The following is a 27,381-nucleotide window of genomic DNA, read 5'->3' as shown; positions in this document are numbered from 1 at the left end:
TCCTTGGTCTTATCCAAGTAGAATTTCAACACCCTTCTGGCATCCAGAGAATGAAGAGACCTTTCCGCTGGAGTGGAAGGATTTTTGAAAAACGTAGGTAAAGTTATAGTCTGACATGGAAATCAGAAATCACCTTAGGAAGGAACTTATTATGAGTACGCATCACAACCTTAGCAGCATGAAATACAGTATAAGGTTCTTGGCAACACAATGCCTGTATTTCACTCACCCTGCGGGCCGATGTAATGGCCACGAGGAAAGCTGCCTTCCACGACAAGTGCTGCAGTGAAGCCTTATGATTAGGTTCAAAAGGTTCCTTCATCAACTTGGACAGCACCACATTCAGCTTCCATGAAGGCGAAGGACGCCGAACAGGAGGAAACACTTTCTTCAATCCTTCCACAAAAACTTTAATCACAAGAATCTGGAAGGAGGATGTCTGTGAAGGGCATTTCCTATACGCAGTTAAAGCTGCGAGGTGAACCTTAATAGAATGAAAATTAAGGCCAGACTGAGCCAAATGCAAAAGGTATGGAAGAATATGGCATCTTCCTTGCAGGTCGTCGGATCATAGTGCTTGCAAGTGCACCAGATGCCGAACCTCTTCCACTTGTAGGCATAGGAAGTCCTAGTGGAAGGTCGCTTAGCCTCCTTGAGTATATTCATGCAATCGTCAGGCAGATTCAGGTGTCCATATTGCACTATCTCAGGAGCCATGCTGCCAAACTCAACGATGAGTGGTTGGGGTGCACCATCTGCCCCCGAACTTCGTGAGAAAGTCCGGCTGACACGGCAGCCGCAGGCGGGGTAGGAGAGACCTGTGAAGCAGGTCCGTGAACCACCACTGTCGTGGCCACTCTGGTGCAATGAGGATCATCCGTGCTCTGGACTGAGACAGCTTGACGAGTACTGCCGGAATCAGGGGAATGGGTGGAAAAGCGTACAGAAAGCTGTTCGACCAGATGATCCATAGCGCGTTCCCCAGAGTCCCCGGTTCATAATACCTGGAGGCGAAGTCTCTGCATTTTCTGTTTTCGGCAGTGGCGAACAGATCTACTTCCGGAGTGCCCCACCTGTCAAAGATGTTCCCTAGCACTTTGTCGTTTAGAACCCACTCGTGGTTTTCTTGCATCAGCCTGCTGAGTGTGTCCGCCTGAGCATTTTGCACACTTGGCAGATGGGTAGCCGTTATAGTCCGTCCTCTGGCTAGCAGCCAGTGTCTGATCGCCTGCGCTTCTTGTGACAGTGTGCGCAATCTCGAGCCCCCCTGCTTGTTGAGGTAATACATTGTGGTCGTATTGTCCATCTGTACAAGCAAGGAGTTGGTCTGGAAGGATGGATGAAAGGCCTTCAGTGCCAAGTGAACAGCTCTGAGTTCCAAGAAATTGATGTGATACGTGGACTCCGCCGTGGACCACGTTCCCTGGATCTGTAGATGGTCTGAATGAGTTCCCCAGCAGTGGAGATAAGCATCCGTGTCGATAGTCTGAATGGGAATCTCCTTGTGGAATGGAACCCCATTGAGGAGATTCTCTGCTGAGCACCACCATCTCAGGGACTGTTGAGCGTAAAGGGACAGCTGGATCCTGTCGTCCCAGCTCCCCCGCTTCTGGTCCCACTGATCCTCCAGACATTCCTGCAGGGGCCTCATGTGGAGGCGTGCGAGGGGCGTGAGGAAGATGCAAGAGGCCATCGACCCCAGTAGAGAAGACACCCTCCTCACTGTCGTAAATGGAACAGCTATGGGAGCCTGAGCCTTCCGAAGGCTCGATAAGAGTCGCTCCTCCGAAGGAGATTCGCTTGCTGAAAAAGAGTATCGATGGAGGCTCCCAAGTACTGTAGGTACTTGACAGGAGTCAGAACAGACTTGGACATGTTTATGTGCAACCCCAGTTGATTCAACAGAACGGCCGTCCTGTTGAAGTGCAATTGCGCTTCCTGGAAGGTGGAGGCTTTGATCAACCAGTCGTCCAGGTACAGGTAGACAAACACCTTGTTCTTTCTCAGGTGCGCTGCCACCACCGCCATGCACTTTGAAAAAGTCCTGAGTGCAGACTTCAGTCCAAACGGTAGTACGGTGTACTGATAGTGATTGGTGCAGACTAGAAAGCGCAGGAACTTCCGGTGTTTCCGTGCAATGGGCACATGGAAGTACGCATCCTGAAGATCTATTGCACAAAGCCAGTCTCCTCTTTGTAACCAAGGATAAATCTGGTGCAAAGACAGCATGCAAAATTTCTCCCCGCGAATCCATTTGTTTGCTTATCGCAAATCCAGAATGGGTCTGAACTCGTTCTTGCACCAGTAAGAACCGCGAGTAAAGACACTTTCCCCTTTGAGACAAAGGGACGTCTTTTATCGCCCTTTTTCTTAACAGGGTATCGGCCTCCGCTTGGAGCTCGCGCAGCTGGAACTGCGAGCGAACTGGTGGAATTGCTGGTGGAGGGCTGACAAAACGAAGACTGTATCCATTGCAAACAATATTCAGCACCCACTTGTCCCGAGTAATGTTTCTCCACTCTACCAGGTAATTTTGTATGCTCCCCCCCCCACCGGAGCGGGTAACTGATGAGGGGGAAGTAGCACCTCAGGGCTTAGACCCAGCCGTGCCCTTTTCGCCGAGGACTGCTGGCCGCCTCTGCCCCTCTGACGCTTCTGGAAAGTCTGCCACTGGTACTGCTGCTGCTGTTGGCCAGCTTGACGACCTTGTCCTCACTTCTGGGAACCATATCTCCTCTGGAACGGACAGAAGGACTTCTGTTGTTCCTTTGGTTTCTCCAAACCAACGGCCTTCAATGTCTCTACTTCCGCCTTCATGCGGGCCATCTCCTCATCCGCATGCGTCCCGAAGAGCGTCGATCCAGGGAACGGCAAATTTGCGACTCTCTGCTGCGCCTCTGGTTTAAGAGAGGTAAGGCGCAACCAGGAATGGAGTCTTAAATTAACGCCATGGCAATAACCATGAGCCGCCAGGAGAGAGGTGTCTGCCGCAGTGCTGATGACTTGATTGGAGACCATCATACCCTCGTTCGAGATCTCCTGGAAGTCCTCCCTCCTATCCCTAGGGGGGAGCTCGATAAACTGTTGCAGAGACTCCCACAAAGCGCGGTCATAGCGACCCAAGAGCACCGAGGTAGTCGCCGCTTTCATTGATGTGGCAGCCATACCGAAAACCTTCCGTCCGGCGGAATCCATCTGACGGCTCTCCTTGTCCGGAGGCACCGTAGAAGACCGAGCAGTAGCATGCTGTTTCTTGGCTGCTGTCACAATGACAGAGTCCGGTACAGGATCGGACCTCAAGAACGCCAGATCAGAATCCGGGGGGCCTGTACTTCTTTTGCAGCCGAGATGGAGCAGACTTCACCGAAGCCGGGGTCAGAAACAGCTCCATGGCCGGTTCCTCCAGTCCTGGCACCAAGGGCAACAACGGGCGAGAGAGATGCCGTTTGTGCAAAGTCTCAAAGAACATAGAGGTAGATGGCGTTGGTACCGTCATTGTGATCCCTAACTTCGCTGCCCCCCTTCAGCAGCACCTCCTGAAATGTCACAATGTCGTCCACAGGTGACACCCTCGTAGGAGTAGAATCCGATAATGTTGGAGAAAACCTCCGGTCACTCGAGGAGCCCGTGTACCGGGGCCGCGACCTGTCTCTCCGATGGTGGTGACGGGACCTTGTGGAGGAGAGGTTTCTACTGCGAGTGCGATCTCTTCCTCTAGAACTTGAACTAGATCTCCTGGGCTTCGCCGGAGCCACCGGCCTTAGAGGAGGCGGAAGCGGAGGAGACGGAACCACAGGCCGAGGTTGTAGGGGTCGGTGAGGCGGTGGAAGAGGAGGCAGGGGCGGTGGAGGAGGAGGAGGAAGCTGTGGAGGAAGCTGTGGAGGAGGAGGAGGAAGCTGCGGAGGGGGCATCCTCGGAGGCAGCGGTCGAGGTGGAGGCGTCCTGGGCCTAGAAGGTGAGTAGGTCCGTGAATACTCCGATTCCGATGACCTCACCACTCTCCTCCTCTTCTGAGCAGGCCTCAAAGAAGATGTTCTGGAGGCAGACCTCTTTCCGGCCGAGCACCGGCGCCACCGCGACCGGGAGCTCGCCGATGAAGACTGACCACTGAGGCAGGGGACACTGTCCTGGTCCTTGAACGTCTCCTCGACGTCGATTTTTCCTTCGTCGACTTCTTCGATTTTCTACTTCTCGACGTCGATCTTCTAGACGTCAACGCACTCCTCGACGTCGAGTGTCTTCTCTTCGACGTCGATTTGCCTCTTCTGGACGTCGACCGTCGTGACAGCGAACGGCGGTACAGTCTCGACGGCGAACGCCGTCGCCTCAGACTCCTCTCGACGTCGATGGTGTGTCGACGCCGATGAAGTTCGACGTCTACCTCGTCCGAGGTCTCGACGTCCTGCCCTCAACGTCGAGCAGCAACGCCGCTTGGACCCAGAGCCCTGGGTCAACGGAGAGCAGATGGTGGTCTTACCTCTCGACACCGAAGCGAACGATGTCGACCGGGATCTGTGCCTTTTCTGGGCCTTTTCTTGACTGGGGAGCCCCCCAGAGGCCAAAGCACAGGCAGAGGACGATGACGGAGTCCCTCCATGCCCAGAAGTCCCACCTGGTTCTTCAGGTCTCCTCTGCTCCTGGCCTTGGAGACAAATCTTCTCCCTGTCACACAGGGTCCTCCTGGAGAAAGAGTAACAGATATCACAGGAGTCAGGGAGACGGGAGGAAGGGAGACAGAGTATAAATTCTCTGTGGGGGTCAGATTTAGCCTATTTCCTACCACACTCAGGGCACTTGTCGAATAAAGCTGGCATTTTCAACAGAGCCTATTTCCTACCACACTCAGGGCACTTGTCGAATAAAGCTGGCATTTTCAACAGAAAGAGGTGGTAAAACTGGTTAAAAACACAGCAAATGGAAGAGGAAGGCCCCAGACGTCGAGTGAAACACTCAAAACACTGGAAAAGTGCCAGAAATTGAAGAAATACCCAGGAATTAAAAGAGCTCGCTGGGGAGGTAGGATTTTTTCCCTCAGAGCGGCAGAGGTCTGGAACAAACTCCCACTGGTGCTGAGACAAATTCAAGACCTGATGGTCTTTAGAAAGGGACTCAAAACCTGGCTCTTCACTCAGTAAGCCTGCTCACCCACGCCAACTCTATCATACCAGCGCCAGGACACCTCCGGGTAACAGAGCGCTCAACACATGTGCTAAATAAATAAATAAATAAATAAATAAATAAAAAGGGAGAGCCTAATGCTCCAGGGTCCGGCTAGCAGGAGCCGGCTAAAAACTGAAAGTAAAAGGACTTTGGCTGTACATCCTGGGATACAGAGGGTCTCTAGAGAGTTCCTCAACGGCACGGTATCCCTTTACCAGACACATAATGGCAGCCTATGGGGGCTTGTCTGTCCAACCCTTCCTCTCTATCATTTCAAGGATTTTGGTGAAGGGAAGTTTCTCTATGGGTGAAATGTGTAAAATTTGATTTTATTTGGCTATCCTTTTCACTTTAATTTGAAGTTCTGGCCAGTGTAGCCTTGTATTTATAGGCTGCATTATTTGTCTTTGATTTTCTCTTAAGTGTCTATGCAGGACTGCAAAGAAGACAGCTTAAGAGATTATTTTTGATTGCTCCGGGGTCCCCGCACATGGGCGGGACTATTCACTAGATTATGACTATACACAGGGATCCCCCACTGCAGAAGCTACTCTATTACACCAGTTAAAAACAAAAGAACTACCCTACCACCACCCCATTTCAAACATGCAAACAACCGAGCGTGGAACTCACAGAAACAACCTAAATGAGCCAATCCTTGTTGAGCCGTGGCTTTGGAACCCATGATAAACATGGCTCACTCCCTGGAGTGATAGAGCAGCACCCTCCTGAAGCAATGCCGATTTTCTTCAGTCAGCCCAAATAGTCTGACGTAGTGGTAGTTTTAAAACCGTCCAATAATTGTGATGTCTGGGAACAGTCCATGTGCCACCTGGTAGGATATGGTGATATGCTTTGCCAACAGTACATGGGGAGCACATTACCTTTGCTGTGGAACAGTCACCCGCTTTCAATAGGACATTGTCATGACTTATCCCATAAATTGCAGCACCATTGGAACAGGCCACATAAGTCTACTCAGGTGAGCCTGACAGACTGGTCATTGCAGTTCTGAGTTATTGCCGATCTGTCCTTGCAGCAGAGCAAACTTTAGCTAAGTGTGCATTTGCCTCCTCATACTTGCCCCAGTGATAAGACTGCTAAATGCTACTAAACAGCAACTTCACTGTCTACTTTCTTGGGTTGGACTGTTCCAACCAACCAGAGAGCAGACCATGACAAGAATTCTGTGGTCATGCTGTGCTATTGACCACTTACCTCCTCAGTCCCTCAGGACCGTAATAGAAAAAGCTTCACATGGCACCTTGGTGGAGATATTGCCCACAACACGAAGAGGCCATGAAGAGAGCATATAATTTAAGCTGGACTGGAAGTGGGGTGCATAAGCAACTGGTGAACACTCAAACCATGATAGCCAGTTGAACATGGCCTAACTTTACATAATTTACATTTAAAATCTGCCCCAGTGTTTTTCAGAGACTGCATACTATACAGATCAACTGGCTTGTTTTAAAATCCACTGCACCCTCAGAAATGGACGTGTTCAAGGGTCCTTAACAACGATCTGGCTGGGGAATGGACGTGTTCATGGGTCCTTAACAACGATCTGGCTGGGGAGCATAACTTTAACCAAGCAGTTGACTTGAACAATAATCTACAAATTACCCACAAGAACGCTCAAGAACAGGATTCTTACTAGGTGAATGAATGAATGAATGTATTTATTTGTGTGGTTACTTAAAACCATTACAATAGAAAAGAAGAACAGTACATTAAAAGATAAACAGTATAATTAAAATCTAGAGGTCTAAAATTCAAAATCTATAAAATCGAGAAGAATCTTTGTATGCAACAGTTATTAAAAGTTTTACATGCTTCAGTTAAACTAATCAAGTAATCAAAGATAATAGGTAGCCTCCACACAAGTGCCTGACTGATTACTCAGCGGGGAGTGTCAATCAGCTTTGTGCAAGTGTATGGTACAAATTTGCCAAACATAGCCATGTGCTTCACTGTATCCAGAGAATAAAGTCGATGGGCTGCCTCCTTTGCAGTTCTAATACCAGATTGTAGCAAGATGGGCCTGATCTAAGTTCTGAGAGCTAAGCGCAGGGCCGGGCAGCAAAATAGAATGTGGGCCAAAGACTCACGTTTATATTTACAGAGCCGACACTCCATGATCACTGGTCTTGCTGACCCGGTGGGGTATAATTCTTTAAGGGTGAGAGTGGTAGTCTGACTGCTAAGATTCTGTGTAAGGCTCATCACCCCACGGCCTGCGTAAGGTGGGGTTTGGAGTTATGCTATGTATGTGGGAGGCTTTGGGACTCATGGAATCCTCTTGTTCCCAGCGATTCCATGTCCAAGATACGAGAACGCAAATCCAAGATCCTTACTAGTAGCAGAGACAAGTCATGATGCCCCTGGACTTTTAGTGTAGTGATACTCTGCATATATCTCCTCCATAGTCTTTACTTTTTCTGTGTGCTGCGAGTTCTCAGATGCAAATACGTATCAAAAGCATCTTTCTGTATAGGTTCTAGCATGTAGGGGATCTAACACAACTCAAAGTTTATGAGCAGCATACTACATTACAATCGTTTTTACCAGCTGTTTCTTATTCGTGTCACACCAAACACCTATTCTGTAAAGACCATTTCCATCCTAAACCCTATGGCACTGGTTTGTTTCATTAATTCAATAAGGCTGAGATATTTATTTTTAATTTCCATTCCACGTTAGATTAAATTAGAGTTCATGTCCAGTTTGTTTTAGGATATCACATTGGTATTACATCTTAACTATCATTACTTAGCCCTTTCTTACTATATCCTCAAAGTGTGCATGTAACAGCTGAAAGGTACAAGAACAGTAACAAACCCACCACAGTAGCTCACAGCACACCCACTATCAGGCATAAAACATATTTTGACTCCTCACTTGTAATATATGACCATGAATAAATTAGATGATCATAAATTCATTTCAATCACACCACCTTGACCCGCACTGCCATTCCAAGCCCTACATTTCAACTACCGGTCTTCCTTTACGATTGAATAGATTATATCCTAGGGGCTATACATTATAAAAATAATAAAAAAGAAAAAATGGAGTTCAGCACTGCTTCAATCATGATTGAATATCGAAAAAGATGCTCCCTAAATAACATCTTGAAAATCTTGAGCGAGGGAGCTAATCTCAAATAAGAAAGCAAGCTTATAACAATTCTTTAACAAGCAAAACAAAGGAACAAAATAGCGAAGATGCACAGAGACGGCATGGCACCAAAAGGAGAGACAGAAAAGCAGAACAGAAAAGCTTTGAGGAAATGCAGGGAGATTTTAGATAACATAGAAAAAGGGAGAGATTTACCAAATAACACCTAAATGCTACACAAAACAAATGTGATTCACAGTAGAAGTGCAACATTCCCTATAATAATACTTAACATGATAACGATAAGGAGAAATCTGAGCATGAGGAGGCAAATAATTCAGTATAGGGAATATAAACTTTTTGGATAGACTAAAAAAACCTCAGATTGGTATTTAGAGTGATGAACAGTAGCTGAAATAGGAAAGAACCCATGTTTGGAGAATAGGTCAATAAAAATGGACGGTGCTTGCCACAGAGGAAAATTGTAATCAAAATCAAGTGCCTGCTCAAACAAAAAGCCACAATTCCAGTTAAAAGAAGAAACTGGAATTAACACTTTAGGAAAAAAGTCTCGGTGGATGTGGAAGGGTGAGGGGCAGAAGCAACAGAGTTGGACCTTCATTCTTTAGGATTAATTTGTGTAAATAAGAAAGATTTTACAACCAAAAAAATAAGTTGAGACATGTTAATGTAAAGGAGGAAAACAAGAAAAAAGGAGAAAAAATAAATCAGTCTCTTAAACATGAAACAGCGAGTGGAGACCAAACGTAGAAATAATAGTGAATGGTAGAATACTATATAAGGAAAAGAGTAAAGGACCCAAAACTGAACCCTAAGGAACTACAAACCTAACTAGATGGAAAAACAGACAAGAAGTCCTACTTGGAAACGGTTTGAAAGTGACTCGTACTTATCCCTTTGAACTCACGTAGAGTGTGAAATGCTCAAAGAAGAAAGAACGTAATGTAAAACAGAATAATTCATCATATTAAAAGCTACAAAAAAAACAGTAAAGTGCTTGTGACAGAGAGTGAAGAAGAGAATTAGATAGAGTAATGCAGATTAAGTAAAGTAACCACTACATAAATCGGAAAAGGATTATGTTACTTAGCCAGTAAGCATCTGTTCTTGGCATGTAGAGCTGTAGATTCACATGCTTTGCCTACTCCTGCCATCTAGTGTGGGGTCCGGATGTTTGCAAGTTGTTTTTTTCTTCTAAGAAGTTTTTTCCCCAGTCACGAGGTAAGGTGACTCCTCCTTTCGGTAATAGTGCACATGGGCACCGACTCCATTGTTAAATTGTTTTCCCACAAAAGGGTGAGAATGGAGCAAGTGTGTTAAAGAGACTTCCATGCGTATGAATATATAATGAAGAACTGCAACAACTATAGGTGCCCAGGGAAGCGGGTGGGCGCATGTGAATCTACAGCTCTACATGCCAAGAACAGATGCTTCCTGGGTAAGAAACATAATCAGTTCGAGGCATGTGTGCTGTAAATACACATGCTTTACATAGACTACAAAGCAGTATACTCCTAAATTGGTGACTAACCTGTAAATGTTGCAGTTGTTTCAAACAGTGTTTAAGTATTGCTTGGCCTACACAAGTTTGTTGGCGTGCTAACATCTACATAATAGTGTTTGGTAAATTTGTGTGGTGTAGACCATGTAGCTACCTTAGATATGTCAGCAAGAGGAATGTTACATAAAAAGGCCATAGTCGCCCCTATTTTGCAAGTGGAATGCACTCCAAGGGATATGGATAAAATTATTTTAGCTTTTGCATAGCATGTTTAAAAGCATTTAACAATACATCTTGAAATGCCGGATTTAGAGATGGGATTGGATTTGTGACGTGGAGCTAACTCAACAAACAGTTCTTTCGAGAAAATCTTTGGTTCCATCTACGTAGTACAATAAAGCTCTTTTGACATCAAGCGTGTGCAGACATTGCGCATTCTTGGCAGTGGGGAGCAGATCGAGGCAAGGTTCTCCACATTCGTGGAAGAGACCATGCGCCATCTTCGGATGTAGAAGTCATTAGTGATCTGGTAGGTGCTGGCGGCTGAGCTCATCCATCCTGGCATTCAACAACCTTGTCAGGTGGTTCGCCACCAGGAAACTTCCTTGATGGTCCAGTTATTTCCAGAGGCGCAAGGCCTCCTGGAAAAGAGCCCGAGTCCCCATGCCTCCCTGTTTGTTGCAGTGCCACATAGCAATCTGCCTCAGCTCCCGAACACGGACTTGGAGCCAGGACTCGACCGTAGACCAGAGGCCACTGATCTCCTCCTCTTCCAGATGGCCACCCCAATCCAGAAGCGATGCATCAGTCACAACGGTCTGATCTGGGTGGAAGAAGTGGGAGGGGTCGGCCACTAACCCAATTTCGGTCCAGCAGCCACCACTGCAGATCATTCGCAGCCTCCTACAAACTCTGGAACTGGTCAGAGAAGTCCCCTTCATGATGGGCCCACTGGACATCCGATCGCACTGTGGAGCCCACATATGCCACCTAGCATGCCAACTAGCAGAATGCAGGAGGCCATTAGTCCATGCAGACTAAGATCCAGGACTGCGGGTGAAAGATCAGGATCATAGAATCATCATCCTGAACTCTTTTTCCTGGGGAAAAGGCACAAAACCGAACCATTTCCAGATAAAGGGGGTGTCTGGGAAGGAGTCAGGTGTGACTATGTGTACGTTTATAGTGAACCCCCAAGATAAAAGGTTCGCCCTAGTCTGGAGGTGGATGACGAATGTCTGAGGCAAGCCTGCCTTCAACAGCCAGTCATCGCATCCCACCTCCGAAGGTAAGCTATCACCATCCCTTTCGTGAATACCTGAGGTGTGCTGATGAGTCCAGCACAGCGAACTTGAAATGCTCTTATCCCACCACGGACCGCAGGTACTGCTGATAGCCCGGCAGGATCGGAATATGGAATAGGCCTCCAGCAGGTCCAAAGCCACCATCCAGAGAAAAACAGGCCTCTCTTGGAAAACTGCTGGGCTCCCCACTAGGGTGGAATAGGCCAGGGGCACATTACCCTAAGCCACGAAAGGAAGTGGAATTGCTGCTGCTGGTGAGGCTAGGTAGAAAGGCGTAGAGAACGAGCATTAGCTCTACTCTCCTAGAAGCACTCAAAAACAGAGTTAGCCTTGCCCCCAAACAAGCGAGTCCCTTCGAATGGTATGAGCATCAGTGAGGACTGCACGTCGCCAGAGAACCCAGAAGACCATAGCAAATAATGGTGACACTTGCACTTATGGCCCGCCCATATGGTGCTGTTCAAGCCACAATAAACGGACCACTTGGCCGCATCACAACCATCCTGAATTGCCTGTAAAAGGACAGGACGAAGGTCACCCGGAACACCAGGGAGGACTTGTGCCACATAGTCATCAAGGCAAAAACAACAGTTGGACAGAATGCAGAATAACCCCATACATTCACCCCAGTACAGAGACTTGGGCTTAAATCCATTGTTTCTTTGCTCACCATGCCATTCCAGGTTGAACCCAGCCATATGCAAATCAGTCTTGACCCTCTGCCTCATGGGAACAGTCTAGCCCGAATTTCCAAGCCAGGTCCTCCCTGGACTGGAAACAAGCATCCTAGGACCAGTTTCAGGGTGTCACCCCTCTTCAGGCAGGATAGCTTGATTCCAGTGGCATGGAGAGCTCGGGACCCACGTCTGGGCATACTCGTCCCACTTGGGGTGACAAATGCGAAAACAGTTGATGGACAGAATGCAGAACAATATCATACAATCGCCCAAGTACAGAGATCTGGGCCTAAATCCATCTTTTTTTGCTCACCATGCCATTCCAGTTTGAACCCAGTCATATGCAAATCAGTCTTGACTCTGTGCCTCATGGGAACAGTCCAGCCCGAACTGCCAAGCCAGGTCCTCCCTGGACTGGAAACAAGCATCCTAGGACCGGTTTCGGGGTTTCACCCCTCTTCAGCCAGGATAGCTTGATTCCAGTGGCATGGAGAGCACGGGACCCACGTCTGGCCAGGCTGCAGGAAATTGGGCAGTATATTTGTCTTGGCCTTCATGGTGGGAAGGTGGTAAATAACTTCTGCCGCCCAATGCAGGACCATGGCATAGGAGGCAGATTCTTCCAGAGCTGGTCCTAGAGGATAGAAAAGGACCGTTTCCGTGAAACTATCCAGCTCACTAGCATCTTGAAAGTGCTCAGACCACTTATCGTCTGTATAGGGCTAAGTGAACTCATCACCCTGGTCGCCATCATTATCAGAAATCATCCCAAAAAAGGAGTGCAGTGGATGTGGTTTGCCTTGTGGTAATCAATCAATCAGAGAACTTGTCAAGCGGGCTACTTACCCGTGAGGGTCTCAAGGCGCTGAGAGGGGGGTGGTGCTGCTACTGCTTGAAGAGCCAGGTCTTGAGGAGCCTTCTGAAGGTGAGCAGGTCTTGGGTCTGCCGTAGGTGGGTGGGGAGGGTGTTCCAGGTCTTGGCGACGAGAAAGGAGAAGGATCTACCGCCGGAGGTGGTTCATTGGATGTGCGGGACGGCGGCAAGGGCGAGGGTGGCGGAGCGGAGATGGCGTGCGGTAGTGTAGAAGTTGAGTCTGTCGTTCAGATAGTCTGGTCCGGTGTTGTGGAGTGCTTTGTGTGTGTGGGTGAGGAGTTTGAAGGTGATCCTCTTGTTGACAGGGAGCCCGGGCAGGTCTCTTAGGTGGGAGGTGATGTGTCTGCGGCAGGGGACGTTGAGGATCAGTCCGGCTGTGGCGTTCTGGATGCGTTGTAGTCGTCGCAGGTGTTTGGCCAGGATTCCTGCGTTGAGTGCGTTGCCATAGTCCAGCCTGCTGCTGACGAGGGCTTGGGTTACTGTTCTCGGGATCCACTTTTAGATCCTGCGAAGCATGCAGAGGGTGTTGTAGAGGGAGGAGGAGATGGCGTTGACCTGCTTCGACATGGAGAGGCAAGAGTCTAGGATGAATCCTAGGTTGCGTGCGTGGTCCGTGGGTCTTTGAGCTGCTCCCAGTGTGGTCGGCCACCAGGCGTCATCCCACGCAGAGTGGGTGGGACCTAGGATGAGGACCTCTGTCTTGTCAGAGTTCAGTTTCAGGTGGCTGCTCCTCATCCACTCTGCGACTGCCTTCATTCCCTCGTGGAGGTTGGTTTTGGCGGTGTGTGGGTCCTTGGTGAGGGAGAGGATGAGCTGGGTGTCGTCAGCGTAGGGGATGATGTTCAGGTCGTGCTGGCGGGCCACTTTTGCAAGGGAGGCCATGTAGACTTTGAACAGGGTCGGGCTGAGGGATGAGCCCTGGGGTACGCCGCAGATTAAGTCGGTGGCTTTGGATCTGAAGGGCGGGAGGCGGACTCTCTGCGTTCTGCCGGAGAGGAAGGACGTGGTCCAGTCCAGGGCCTCCTTTTGGATGCCGGCTTCTTGGAGGCGTGTTCTAAGTGTGCAGTGGCAGACCGTGTCGAAGGCTGCTGACAGGTCCAGGAGTATGAGGGCTGAAGTTTCGCAGTTGTCTAGCTGGCGCCTGATGTCGCCTATGGCGGCGACGAGGGCAGTTTCGGTGCTGTGGTTGCGTCTGAATCCAGACTGGGATGGGTCTAGGATGTTGTTGTCCTCGAGGTGGCGGGTCAGCTGCATGTTGGCGATTTTCTCAATGCCCTTCACCGGGAAGGGAAGCAGGGATATGGGCCGGAAGTCCTTGAGGTCTTTGGGATCCGCCATGGGTTTCTTGAGGAGGTCGTTTATTTCGGCGTGCTTCCAGCATTCCGGGTATGTTGCTGTGTCGAAGGAGATGTTGATGATCTTCAGCAATTTGAGTGCGATGGTTGCATCAGCTTTGTTGAAAATGTGGTGTGGGCATGGAGTTCATGATCTTGCGTGTCTCTTCGTCTTTGACGTGGGACCAGGAGATCAGCTGGTTGGTGCAGGTGACATTTGGGGTGTGGTTTGTTGTGGTCGGGGCGGATGAGGAGTTGAAGCTGTCGTGGATCTTGCGAGGGCGGGAGGTCGTTGTTGTTGGCGCTAGGGTTGGAGAGTTCCTTCACTATGTTGAAAAGTTCTTTGTGGTCGTGTGCGCTGTTGTTCAGTCTGGCTTTGAAGGACGATCTCTTGGCTGTTCTAAGGAGGTGGTGATGTCTGCGGACGGCGTCCTTGTGGGCTGCACGGCTGTCTGGTGCGTGGTCGTGGAGCCATTTCTTTTCCAGCTGTCTGCATGCTTGTTTGGAGATCTTTAGTTCTTCGGTGAACCAGGCAGCTTTCTTGCTGAAGTGGTTGATGGAGGGTTTTTTGATCGGGGTGAGGGTGATGGCACAGTCATCGATCCACTGTGAGATTTCGGGCGGCGGCGTCTGTCGGGTCGGTGGGTGGGTTCTGGGCGAGTGTGGTGATCAGCTGGTCTTCATTGACTTTGCTCCAGCAGCGGCGAGGCAGCTGTTGGGTGCAGTGGTGCGTGGTTGGTTGCTTGAAGGTGAAAGTGAGGCATTGATAGTCAGTCCAGTGGAGTTCAGTGGTATGGTTGAAGGCAACGTGGGTGCTTGTGGAGAAGACTGGGTCGAGCGTGTGGCCGGCAGCGTGGGTGGGTTCGGTGACGAGTTGTCGGAGGCAGAGGTCGGCGAGGTTCTCGATCAAGGCGGTGGAGTTGGAGTCAATGTTGTTCCCGAGGTGGAAGTTCAGGTCCCCGAGGAGGATGTAGTCCTTGGAGGTGAGTGCGTGGGTGCTGGCGAGGTCGGCGACGGAGTCGCTGAAGAGGGCTCAAGGTCCGGGGGGTCTGTAGAGGAGTCTTCCTCTGAGGGTGGTTTTGGGGTCGGTCTGGATCCGGAAGTGAAGGTGTTCGGTGGAATTGAGGGGGGTCGTCTGTGAGGGTGTGGACCTGGAGGGTGGACTTGTGGACGATGGCTATTCCTCCTCCCATCCCGTTGGTGCGGTCTCTGCGGGAGATCTTGTAGCCGTCCGGGATGGCTATGGCGATGTCAGGTGCCGAGGAGTAGTTCCACCAGGTCTCGGTCAGGAAGGCAACGTCTGGTTCGAAGGTGTCGAGCAGGTCCCAGAGCTTGCGGCGTGTTTGCGTGCGGAGCGGTTGTTGAGGAGTATGCAGCGGAGGTGGTTGGGTCCAGTTTTAGGAGGTTTGGTGGTTCTGTCACAGGTGAAGTTGCAGGTGTGGCAGGAGAAGAGTCCGTGGATGCGTTTCGGGGCGGCCTGGAAGCAGCGGTGGTCTCGGCCGGTGTTGAGCGTGGAGGGTGTTGGCGTCGTATCGCAGTCCAGGGGTGGGGAGAGCATGGGGTCCAGGCTCTGGGTGCGGTCTAGGTGCAGACTGGCTAGCCATTAACGCGGGGCGGCGTGGCCTCAGGGGTATTGGCGGAAAGAGTGGGATAAACAGAGAGAGGGGGGAAGGGGGGGCGGGGGTTGCGCCCAGAGTGAGAAAGGGGCTAAAAAAAAGGCACAGAAGATATAACAGAGCACAGAACAAGAGCAGCAAACCAAAACAGAAGCACAGGTCAGATCCAGGTCACAGCGGTGATCAGTGGCAGACAGCAGGCCCGAACGTGCACAGGAGCAGGAGCGGCAATCAGCTGGTGGAGCTGTTCGGCAGCAGGGGGGTGACCTGGCCTGCAAGCAGGGTCAGGGGTCACAAGCTAATGCCGAGACCTCGGTCAGAGTCTGTTGCAATGTCAGTCGAAGTCAGACAGGCATAGTCAGCGTTGGAAAAGGTCATGGAAGTCACCGGTTCTTTCTGGTGGCGAAGTTGGCATTGGCCTTAACATATCCAGGCCTGGCATGGTAGCTGGCGCTGGGGGAGATGGCAGAACTGGAGCAAGGGACACATGTGGCATGGAAGGTCCTGCTCACGAAGAGGCCAAACCTGGCAGTAGCAATTCAGGAATAAGACCTCTCTGCTCCATGTGGGCTCGAAGGCGCTCCAGAGGGAGTTGGCAGAGATCAGAAGAACCAGAGCATTGCTGCGCTGAACTCATCGATCTGAACACTGGTAATGTTGGAATCAGCTGCGGTATCAACTCAGAAGTCGTGAGACTTCAGGAGTGAGAATGGGATTGTTGGTATCGCCCACACGCTTCATCAAGAAATTGGTAATGACTGACCTGAGGATTTGCAGCACAATAAAGACTATCCTCTAGAGCAGCTCTGTCAGCTCTAGGAACAGGATCGGGTATAAAATCCAGCCTTGGACTGTAAGTGGTCCCGATGCTACGTCTTTTTAAGCTTAGTGACGTTAGTTTCACCTCGTGCTCATAGATGGCCTTCAGGTTTATAGAGGCGCAGTGTCCGCAGGTCTTGGAGCCGTGGCTCAACCCCAGGCACCAAAGGCACACCTGGTGGGGGCACCTGGGACAGATACAGGTTTACGACCGTCCTTACAGAAATGAAAAGCTGTCATTTTTTAAGTTTACATCCCCTTTCATTTGAAGATTTGTCAGAAATCTGAGTAAAAGGGTCTCTGGTGGAGTGGAAAGAAAGAAACAGACGTCAGCGTGTGAGTGGCTCGCCTATATAGTCCCCACTAGTCATTTCTAGAGTGGAATGGCATGTGCGCTGAGCCGTAAGGTGCCACCTCCGGCACGCAGTGTTACAGTGCAAAACCTTCCGAAGCCAGAGTGACACCTGAGGATCATCAAAAGGTGCGTAATTTGCAGCTAGAAGTCTTTAACAGAAATCAGTTAGCATTTGGACCAAATGACGGAGGATAACATTACCAGTTTTCTGAAAGTATTCCTTATGCATGTGGTAGTATACAGGGTCTTCCTTTTCTGCACTATTCTCTTCAGTAAGGCAATTTAGATTGAGTTAATGCTATCCGGTCCCTCCTGGGCTTTCAACACCTTTTTTCTCATCCGACTGATTATTCTACACATTTATTCTATTCTTCTTAGTGACTGTCGCTCTCTTCATATATACGAAGGGGGGGTTCCAATATGTGGAAACATCTGGCTTTCTTCTCCAGGATGCTGCTCTGCTTAAGTTGCACCTTTTGAACATAGCTCAAATGCGTGTCGAGTGCTCATTGTGCCACTGGAACCAAGCTACACCAGACTGACGAGACCCAATCAGGGTGAAACTTGTTTTCAATTGCTGGTGTTACAGCGTTTTGGTAGATCAGGCTGAACTTTTCTTATTGGAGTAGGGTCAAGACCAGTATGTATATGGCTGGGTCCAAACGGAGATGGAACGATGTGCACAATAACGATGCACTGGGATGTTGCCCAAAGTGATTAATAGTGACTTAGATTAATTTAACTATTCCATCCATCACTTTTTTGTATACGTCAGTGTGATCAGTACACAGAGTTATATGAAATCCTTGCTAAGCCCTTGTAACCTCACCCAACATCAATATACTAATCAGGACTCAAATTTAGAGGACATGTCCAGAGACGCAAACAACCCTTCTTACTTAGAACAGACTGGTGATTTGTCCCCTTAATCGAGAAATACATTTTAAAAAATACAAATCATTGAAGGTTTGCTTAGGTCAACTTGAAATAAAAAATGAGTCTTACCATAGTGGTCTCTTGGATAGATCCAAAGCTGTTAATGAAAATGTTGACCACTACATCTACAGGAATGCCTGAGGATGCAAATAAATGCAATTATTAAAGAGAATATATAAAACACAATCATGAAAATAATTGCCTAGCATATGACAAATCAAATTATGAAGCACATCAACCAGTCTGCTAAAATGTCACTAATTAACTGAAGGTAATGACAGCAGTTTTCAGAAATACAACACAGAAAACAGAGAAACTAGTCATTGTTTTACATGGGACTGACTCAACCAGAATGGGTTTCAGGTAAAAAAAAAAATATATATCTAAATTGTTTGCACAGCAGTGTGTATACTGTAGCAGCAACCGAGGTGTACACAGAACGGAATCATGACCCAGTTGCTTCCCTATATTCATGTTATTTACAGGCTATAATTTTGCACGTAGCCTATTAATTATTTTTAACTTGGTTGGTGAAAATGATCCAACCAAGCCAACAATTTAGTTACTTGGCATTACTCTTAGTAGTTGTTTTGAAAAGATAGCTTTCTTTCCGAGAGAGGAGAAGGAAAAATTTATTCCCCATTGTAACAGAAAGTTTCAATTCTATTAAGGACTCTGAGGCGAGGATTATGCTTTCTTTCTCCGCTATTTTTGTACAGCAGCCACTTTAAAAACAACACAAACTCTTTCCCAAGAAACCTAATGGAAAAACAGCACATTATCCAATCAACAGAAGGCAAGCCCCATACTAGTCCTTCCTTTATCTGCACACACCCTCTTTCTTCGTGCAACCAAGGTCCAGTCCTGCTCAGTAGTTAATCCTGCTTGTTCGATTCATTCCCTGAAGACAAACCAAAACATCCAGAAATATAACTCTCAGGAGGTCTTCTAATTTTTAGGTACACTAATATTGACCATAACATCTCCTTAAACAATATTATTCAGAATACATTATACAATCAATTATTCACAATTGTCAAAAAAACTTTACTTACTACCATACACTGACAGGAATATTTGTCCTCCATCTGGACCTGGAGTAAATCTTGGGTGGGATAATCCTTTCATTCGAGTCCTTAATAGAATTGAAACTTTCCATTAGGACTGGTAGGATATTTTTCATTCTATGGCAGGACTGGAGGAGAGGATTAAGCTTGTTCAAAGCATATTGACCACAAAGGATGTTACATCTACCACCGGTTTAAAGTAAAAACATTTGAAGGTTGAATCTGAGGACCAATTTGTGAATTCAAAAGGTCCTCCTATCTAGCCCTCAATGAGAAGGCTTTTGATGCCAGGGCACCTCTAACGAAATATGCACCGAACTTAAATATGTCAATTCCAGCTTCCTACATCAGCCATCAAATCCATCTAGCAGTGATATTCGATATGGAAACCCATAAGTCTGGAGAAACCAGAAATGAGGCCTCCCCAATTGCCTGCAAATTGAGCCAAGCGCCCTCCCAAGAGGGGAGAGCACTTGAAGTTTCCACTGGATCCTCCTCTACCACCTGTGGTGAGGTCCTCTGCAAGAGTAGAGCCATCCGAATTTAGATTGGTCTTCCCACTGACCACGTCAAGAGCCTTGACCCCTGAAGGGGAGGGATGAAGTGGTCCCGACGGCCGCCCTCTTCCATGACTGGCCCCTTAGAAAAACCCATGGGGGGAAAATACACTTCATTGATACTTGGGCTTTTTCTCCAGGTAAATGTTGCAACTAACCGGACCAATTCTATCACTAAGGGATCTCTTAAGAGTCTCCCATGCGCAACAGGGCCTGTTTCGGATAAAGCAAGATCACGGAGCTTGGGATCCACATTTATCAGGAGTAGTCTCCTTTGCTCTGTGGACAGAGCACAATTAGGGTTGCGCCTAGGAAAATTATACTGTTTTGCTTTCTCAGCCATGTTGAGGATTTTTGTGAGGGGTCCTGTTATGCACATCAACTGGTCTTAGCAGGACCGCCAAAAGAGGTCTATACCTTTCTTAGGCTCTCTAATATATTGACTCAAGAAGGTGGCCATCCTAGCATCTATTTCAGTTAAGGCTATCTTGCCCTCCAGAGAAGGAAAGGGGCACTCCACGGGTAGGCGAGACAGGGTTTCTATTTCCAGCGGCTTTCTCATCTGACCCACAATGCACATTAATACTTTGGTTGACGGACACCATTCGGAGAAGCGGAGAAGCATCATCTTGTCTGGGTCCTGCGAGTCTGAGGTGTCCTGGGGAAGGGATTTTGAGATGGTCGTATCCAGGTCTGGGGACAGACGCCATGACTGGGAAGGACCTTGGTCTCCATCTGAAACCCTATGAGAAACCTCTGCTTGAGATTCACCCCATTCGAGGGGAGGCGAATATCCCCCGAAAAAGCCCCAGGAAGGGTCATGGAATGGAAATCTGCAAAGTCAGAGAGTAAGGGCTGGGAGAGCAAAACCCTGTTGAAGCAGACAAACGTATCCATGTCCACGCCCTAGACACGCTTCCTTATTTCCGCTACCTTTTAGGGATTTTTAACAAGTTACCACCTGCTCTGCGGGGTTCTTGTGCGAGGGATGGGGTCTCCATCAGATTAAAAGGTGCAGGCTGACGGAACGTCATTATCAAAAGTTTGCACTCTAGCAGCACTATGGCCGAGGCAACTGTCTGATGTTTAGACTTGCCTACTGCATTGAACTTCATTAACTACTGGGAAATAGGGAGGATTGCCCTCTTCGTTCCCAGATTGGTTCCTTTTTTGTGGCCAGGGGAGGCTCAGTTACAGTTGTGGCTGCTGGAGGCTGTACCTGTTGTGGCTCAGCTATAGAAGCTTCTAGGCTCCAGAAAGGGTTTAACCCTGGGACCAACATACCCTTGATCTATATTCGCCAAGTGCCTGGGATGTCACTGCGGTGTGCAAGCAGGTTCTGGGCCTGAAAACTTAATAAAGACCCCCTCAGAGTGTCACAGTAATCAGCAACTGGCTGGAGAGCCCTACAATGAAAACCCCTTTTGGTCGCCCAAACCACAAATATGCTGCAATTACCAGTGTTACATACTCGCTGATGACGTTCTTCTCTAGGACCTGCGGGCAAGGCTTTCGAGGCAGCAGAGACTCCAATTTGAATTGTGCTGCCAGTGTGGCCTGCAAATGGGACTCTATGAACCAATGGGCAGAAAGCGGCCTCTAGTATGAGGAGGTCACGCTTGCACATGAATAAACCAGCATTAAAATTACTGACGCAGTGCCGCGTGAGGAACACCAACATGCAATCCCTCTGCGCCCGCTCTCAAGCAAGGTAGGCAAAAGTTGATCACAGTGCCCCACAATCATCAAAAACTTTAAAATCAGTCTCAAAATGCAGAGTGAGGACTCGGAGACACTTATCTCAGAGCTGATGAGCAGCCATGAAAGAGGGGGCGTGAAGATAAAGGAAGGACTAATAAGGGGATTGACGTGTGCCGGCTGGATAATGTGCGGTTGATCGCTTTCCCTAGGTTTCATGGGAAAGAAAGTGTTACCATGATGTTTTAAAATGGCTGCTGTTCAAATAAAGCAAAGAAAGCACAATCCTCGCCTCAGGTCCGGACATAGAACATAGGCTGCAGTTTACTTATATTTTCCGATCACTTGATTTTTATTTGCTTAGGCAACACCATTCCTGTTCTGTTGAATAGTGGACTTTGAAGACCATTACAAGCGCAGCTCAATATGATTACTTGGCCGTGAAGCGAGAGTTACTGTGCAGCGCTCTGATGCTCCTCTTGCTTGCCAAGTTTCGGCTCTTTCTATTTGAAAAGCTCTGGCTTGTGGTGTGGTCATGGCGCTTACCTGAGCAGGAATGGCAGCAAAAGGGATCACGCTACCACAGGTGTTGTTTATAAAGGGTGATGGGCTAATTGGTTAATTGGGGGCGGGATCTCTTTATTCAATAAAAGAGTCCTGGTCAGGCCAGGACAACGAACAGTCATACCTGCGTGTACTGGTGTTTACTTAACGACATAACATTTTGGCGACGAAGGTCCGGAGTGTTGTGAGGCTGTTCTCCTGCCTGTCTGCTGGGGCAGCAGTGGACTGGCGGTGCTTCATCGGACCGTTCCTGTGTCCCTGTTCGGCCCTTTGGACGCTGTCTGCTTGGATCCGGCATCTGGCATTTTGCTCCGTGGAAATTCCTTGCCTGCCTCGGCGAAGTTGGGGGCGTGTCCGGAGCCGTCTCTGTGAGTGTGCTGGTGGGCTGGCTAGCTCACGGCTCTAGACAGCGCGGAGGCTGTCAGGTTCCTGCTGCTTGCTGAAGGATTGTCGAGCGAGCTTTTGGGGCCTCTGGAGCACGGTGGCTGCCTCTGTGTTGCCTGATCTTGGAGATCTGGCTGGTTCTACTAACTTTGACGGCCCGGAAGGGTTGGTCCACTGGGTTACCTGTGGCTGGTGTGCCCGGCTGGTGCAGGCATTCTTTCTGGACATTGGGCTCGCCTGTTGACTTGTCCGGGTGGACGCAATTATGTCTACAGTCCCCCCGGTAGAACCTTTTTTGATAGATGGCCCCCCCCTCTGCGCAGGTTGCGCGTTGGAAAGAGTGGGTGGATCGTCTGGAGACCTATTTTGAGGCGATTCATTTGGATGAGGAGAGGAAGCGCCCCATGCTGCTACATCTTGGTGGGGCGGCGATTCATCGGCTGGGGCGATCGGTGGTGAAGGAAACGCCCAATACCTATGATACGTTAAAACAGGCCCTGACGGCGCATTTTGAACCTTTGGCGAATCCTGATTATGAGAGGTTTCTGCTACGTCAGGCAAGGCAGTTACCCAATGAGTCAGTGGACGTTTTCTTCGCCAGATTGCGGGTATTTGCCAGCACGTGTAGGTTGCCCAATGTGGCAGATGAGATACGAGTCCAGTTCATACAAGGCTGCTACTCCAGCAAGTTACGGGAGGCAATACTACAGGTGCCTAATATGCCAATGGCGGATATGCAGACCCGTGGTCGGTCAAAAGAACTCTCAAAGGTTAGGGCGGCACATATGGATGCTGCTCTCCAACAGTCAGTAAAGATGGAACCAGTCAATGCCATGATGGTTCAAGGGTCAGAGAAACAGAAAATGTTGCCTCGTAAGGTGGATAGACGTCGGACATGCTATGGCTGTGGGGGCTCATTTCCTCATAATGGGACCTGCCCGGCGATTGGGAAGCGGTGTTCCAACTGCAACAAAGTGAGCCATTTTGCAAAAGTATGCCGTTCAGTTCCTGCCCGGGGGTCTACTCCTGGGCCGTCTGCCCAAGCGTTTGCTGCTCTTCCTGAATTGGAGGATATGGATGATGATGAAGAGGTTGTCCATGTGTTACATGCTTTACAGCCTGGAGGTGCTGTACGGAGGGGTTTGCCCAAATGTGATGTCAAAGTGGATGGTCATTTGGTGCCGGCACTGATTGATACTGGTGCATCCATTAATGTGATGGCTGAATCCATGATGAAGGGACTGCCAAGCCTACCAGTATTGAGTGATACATCGGTCAAAGTATTTGCTTTTGGAGCCAGTGAACCTCTTGTGTTGGCTGGGGTCTTCTCTGCGGTGGTTTCCCATGGCACCCAATCCGTGAAAACAGCTATCTATGTCACCAAGGAGGGTCATGGGATGCTATTGAGCTGTCAGACTGCTGAGAGCCTACAGCTGGTGGCTTTTGCACTGGCTATCCATCAATGGACCATGGATGACTTGCTAGGTCAGTACTCAAAACGGTTTGAAGGCATAGGGTGTCTGAAAGATCGAATGATCAAATTACATATTGATGAGTCTGTTAGACCAGTGGCACTACGTCATAGGCGCGTGGCTTTCCATCTTCGGCCGAAAATGGAGGCGGAGTTGATCAAGTTGGAAGAAGCTGGCCTCATTGAAAAAGCAGAGGGTCCGACTCCGTGGGTATCCCCAATTGTAGTTGCCCGCAAACCTAAACAGCCTGGCGAGGTCAGAATCTGTGTGGCCATGCGATTACCCAACCTGGCAATTATGCGGGAGCGTCATCTCACTCCCACAGTTGATGACATTGTGGTAGAAGTCAGTGGGTCCAGGTGGTTCTCTAAAATGGCTCTCCGCGCTGGATACCATCAGTTGTTGCTTGACCCTACTTCCCGGGGAATTACCACCTTTTCCACACATGTTGGGCTCAGGCATTACAAACGATTAAGTTTTGGCATCTCCAGTGCTGATGCAATATTTCAGGACACTATTCGGGGAGTGCTGGCAGGACTGGAAGGAGTAATTAATGTCAGCGATGACATTTTGGTTCATTCTCCCACTTTAGATGGGCATCATAGTCGTCTGAAAGGTGTATTCCAACGTCTGCCGGATCATGGGTTAACTTTACATAGAGAGAAATGTGAATTTTTGAGAACTGACATTTCATTTTTTGGTTATCATTTTTCCCAAAATGGTGTGTCTCCTGATCCCTTGAAGGTGCTTGATATCCAGACTGCTCCTGCTCCTGTCAATGTATCTGGGGTGAGGAGTTTCATGGGCATGGTGAATTATTGTGGACGCTTCATTCCGGGATTGTCTACTCTAACTGCCCCACTACGAGAACTTACAAAGTCCAATGTTCCATGGGACTGGGTTCTGAGCAAGAATCAGCATTTCAAGCCACAAAAAGGGCATTGTCTGCGGATACCACCTTAGCCTATTTCAATCCAGCCTTGGATTCGGAACTGGCTGTAGATGCAAGTCCTGGTGGACTGGGGGCAGTATTGTCCCAGCGTCAAACAAATGGTGAATTGGCTCCTGTGGCGTATCCCAGTCGTGCTTTAACTGCTACTGAACAACGATACTCTCACATAGAAAAGCAGGCCATTGCAGTGCATTGGGGGTGTCGTCATTTCCATCTGTACTTATATGGTCAGCCTTTTGTAGTGTATACGGACCATAAGCCACTCATTCCTCTGTTTATGGGTTCTTCTTCAAAACCACCGCCACGGATTGAGAAGTGGATTCTGCAGCTGCAGGATTACTGTTTGACAGTGGTGTTTCCTCCTGGGGCTATGAATCCAGCTGATTATTTGTCCCGGCATTTTCGACCTGCCTCAGTGTTTGAGACAAATGATGCTGAGCAGACCGAGGAGTATGTTCGGATGGTGGTCGAGAGGTCTCGGCCTCTCCCGATTTCTCTGGAAGAAGTGGTGGACGCCACTGTTCATGATGGGTGTCTTCAGCTATGCTTGGCGGCTATTGGGTCTGGAAAGTGGAATGATGTTATGGGTGCCACCAAATGCCGTACTGATGATGCCCGATCTACCTTGACAGCGTTGTTTCAAGTTCGAGGTGAATTGACCTGTTCCCCAGAGGGATGTTTGTTGAGGGGATCAAGGTTGGTGATTCCAGCAAGCCTTCAACAGCGGGTGGTGGATCTGGCACATGTGGTCCATCAAGGGGTGGTGAAGTCTCGTTTGAGGTCCAAGTTATGGTTTCCTGGTTTGGACTCTCTAGTGGAGAACACTGTTCTGGGTTGTGCACTGTGTCAGGCTGCTGGGGGGGGGGGGAGGGGGGGAGATGCTCCCGCTCCTATTATCACTGAGGAGGCTCCTTCTTTTCCTTGGCAAAGGGCTAGTGCGGACTTCGGATGCTTACCTGATGGTCGTCATATGTTGGTGGTGATTGATGACTTTTCTAAGTATCCCGAAGTGGAGATCATGGACATTACCACCGCAAGTCGTACAATTCCTTTGTTCGATAAAATTATGGCAACCCATGGTTTGATTTCTGAATTACGTACTGACAATGGACCCCCCTTTTCCAGTCATGAGTTTTCCTCTTACTTACAGTCAAGGGGTATTTTGCATCGTAGGGTAACTCCTTTATGGCCTCAAGCTAATGGGGAGGTAGAACGGTTTATGAGGACCTTGAATAAAACCTTAAGGATTGCTGTTTCTGACCGTCAAGACTTGGATTGTACTATCTTTTTGTTCCTGAAGGAGTATCGGCTGACCCCCCATTCCACTACTAAAGTCAGTCCAATGTCCTTGTGTATGAATCGTCCTGTGGGGGATTTTGTGCCAATGTTGGAGTCTCATCCGGCCAGTTATGCTGTCGTGGCAAGAGAGTTAAGAAACCGACGGCTGAAGAACGACAAAGTGGCGCTGAGCCGAGGGGCGAAAGCCCGGACATTTGATGTTGGTGATGTGGTAATGATGAGAAATCGACATCGGAAAGGGAAATTTAGTTTGCCATTTGAGCCTGAGCCCTGGGTTGTGAAATCTGCTCATGGCACTAAGATTACGGTATTGAGGGGTGGGGTAACCATCTCGAGGAATGCTTCTTTCTTTAAAAAGTTTTGTGAAAGTGGTAGTGACGTCCAGGATATGAGTCCCATTTTGCCTTCCGATACGGATTCAGTGTCATCAGATTCTGGGGATGATTCTGGGGATGTTATACCAGTGTGTCTCGCTCCTCCAGTCCCCGTACGGGTGGATGTTGTTCCAACGTCTCTTCCTCCTCTTCCTCCGTTGATTCCAGTGTGGGTGGATGGGGTATTGGGACAAAATGATACTAGTTCTGCGTCTCCCACTCGTATCTCTGAACATCAGTCAAGGGGCTCTGGTCGTTATCAATTGAGAAATTGTCCTGCTCGTTCCACACGTTTAAGAGACTATGTTACTTATGTAAATCAATAATTTAATTTTGTTTTGATTGTAAATTGGGGAGGAATGTGGTGTGGTCATGGCGCTTACCTGAGCAGGAATGGCAGCAAAAGGGATCGCGCTGCCACAGGTGTTGTTTATAAAGGGTGATGGGCTAATTGGTTAATTGGGGGCGGGATTTCTTTATTCAATAAAAGAGTCCTGGTCAGGCCAGGACAACGAACAGTCATACCTGCGTGTACTGGTGTTTACTTAACGACATAACATGGCTCAGTTCTCTTTTTTCAATGATTTTCTTTAAACTTAGCGCTGCAGTCCATTTATTATTTTAACTTTTAGTTTTACAATTTGCATCATTACATTGGTTTGTATTAATTTCACAGTACCTGCTTTGGAAATCTAGTTTTCCTTCAGCAACGGGAGGGTCTGGGTTCCAGTTTATTGTTATTACCTACCCCCCTTTTATTTACTTCCTTTACCCATTTCCATGGTATCTCACTCAGTTCTCGCCCTCTGGGCTTTGTAATATTTCCGAACTCTACGAGCACAGATGTTGCCTGAACTCGGCCTAAAGCAAGCCCATATGCACTTTGTCCGTGCCTAGTGCCAGAGACACTGCAATTGTGACTTCCTACCTTATTTACCGCCAGGCTTCACTATTAAAATTAAGAAACTGATATGTTAAATTTGATTAATCCTTCTACCATTTCCGTCTCTACTGGCATTGCAAGTTGTACAACTAGTACCAGTAGATTCTCCCGTGCTCCCCATCCAACAGGATAGCCTTCCACCTTCGATGAATCCTACTCAATTTCCATTCAATCCAAGCACATAAGGTTAAGCAATCTCTCACAATCGCCTCTACGGAATATGCAATTTAATTTAAACGAAAAGTGGAGTCATAAATAGTTAGCGGTGCCAGTGTCCATAGGCCAAACAATTATCCAACAAGAACACGTCCATAAAATCGGCCGCACCCTTACCTTCATTCAAAGGGACACTTTT

General features: G+C 48.5%; 1 protein-coding gene across 3 annotated transcripts in view; it reads right to left on the bottom strand.

Moving 5' to 3' along the window:
- Positions 1–27,381, bottom strand: part of GLRB (glycine receptor beta) — a 268,016-nt gene that overhangs the window by 113,545 nt on the left and 127,090 nt on the right. For all 3 annotated transcript variants that reach the window (XR_013607195.1, XM_078676982.1, XM_078676983.1), the window contains exon 4: positions 17,786–17,853. Coding sequence is in view for 2 of the 3 variants with exons in the window: in XM_078676982.1 (XP_078533108.1) it covers positions 17,786–17,853 (68 nt within the window). In the remaining variant the exon portion in view is untranslated. The remainder of the gene's footprint in view (positions 1–17,785; positions 17,854–27,381) is intronic.

The sequence above is a fragment of the Lissotriton helveticus genome, chromosome 2_1 (assembly GCF_964261635.1).
Source record: "Lissotriton helveticus chromosome 2_1, aLisHel1.1, whole genome shotgun sequence".
Classification (NCBI taxonomy): Eukaryota; Metazoa; Chordata; class Amphibia; order Caudata; family Salamandridae; genus Lissotriton; species Lissotriton helveticus.
Note: the sequence above shows the minus strand (reverse complement) of the source record. Positions and strands in the feature narration are given on the sequence as shown.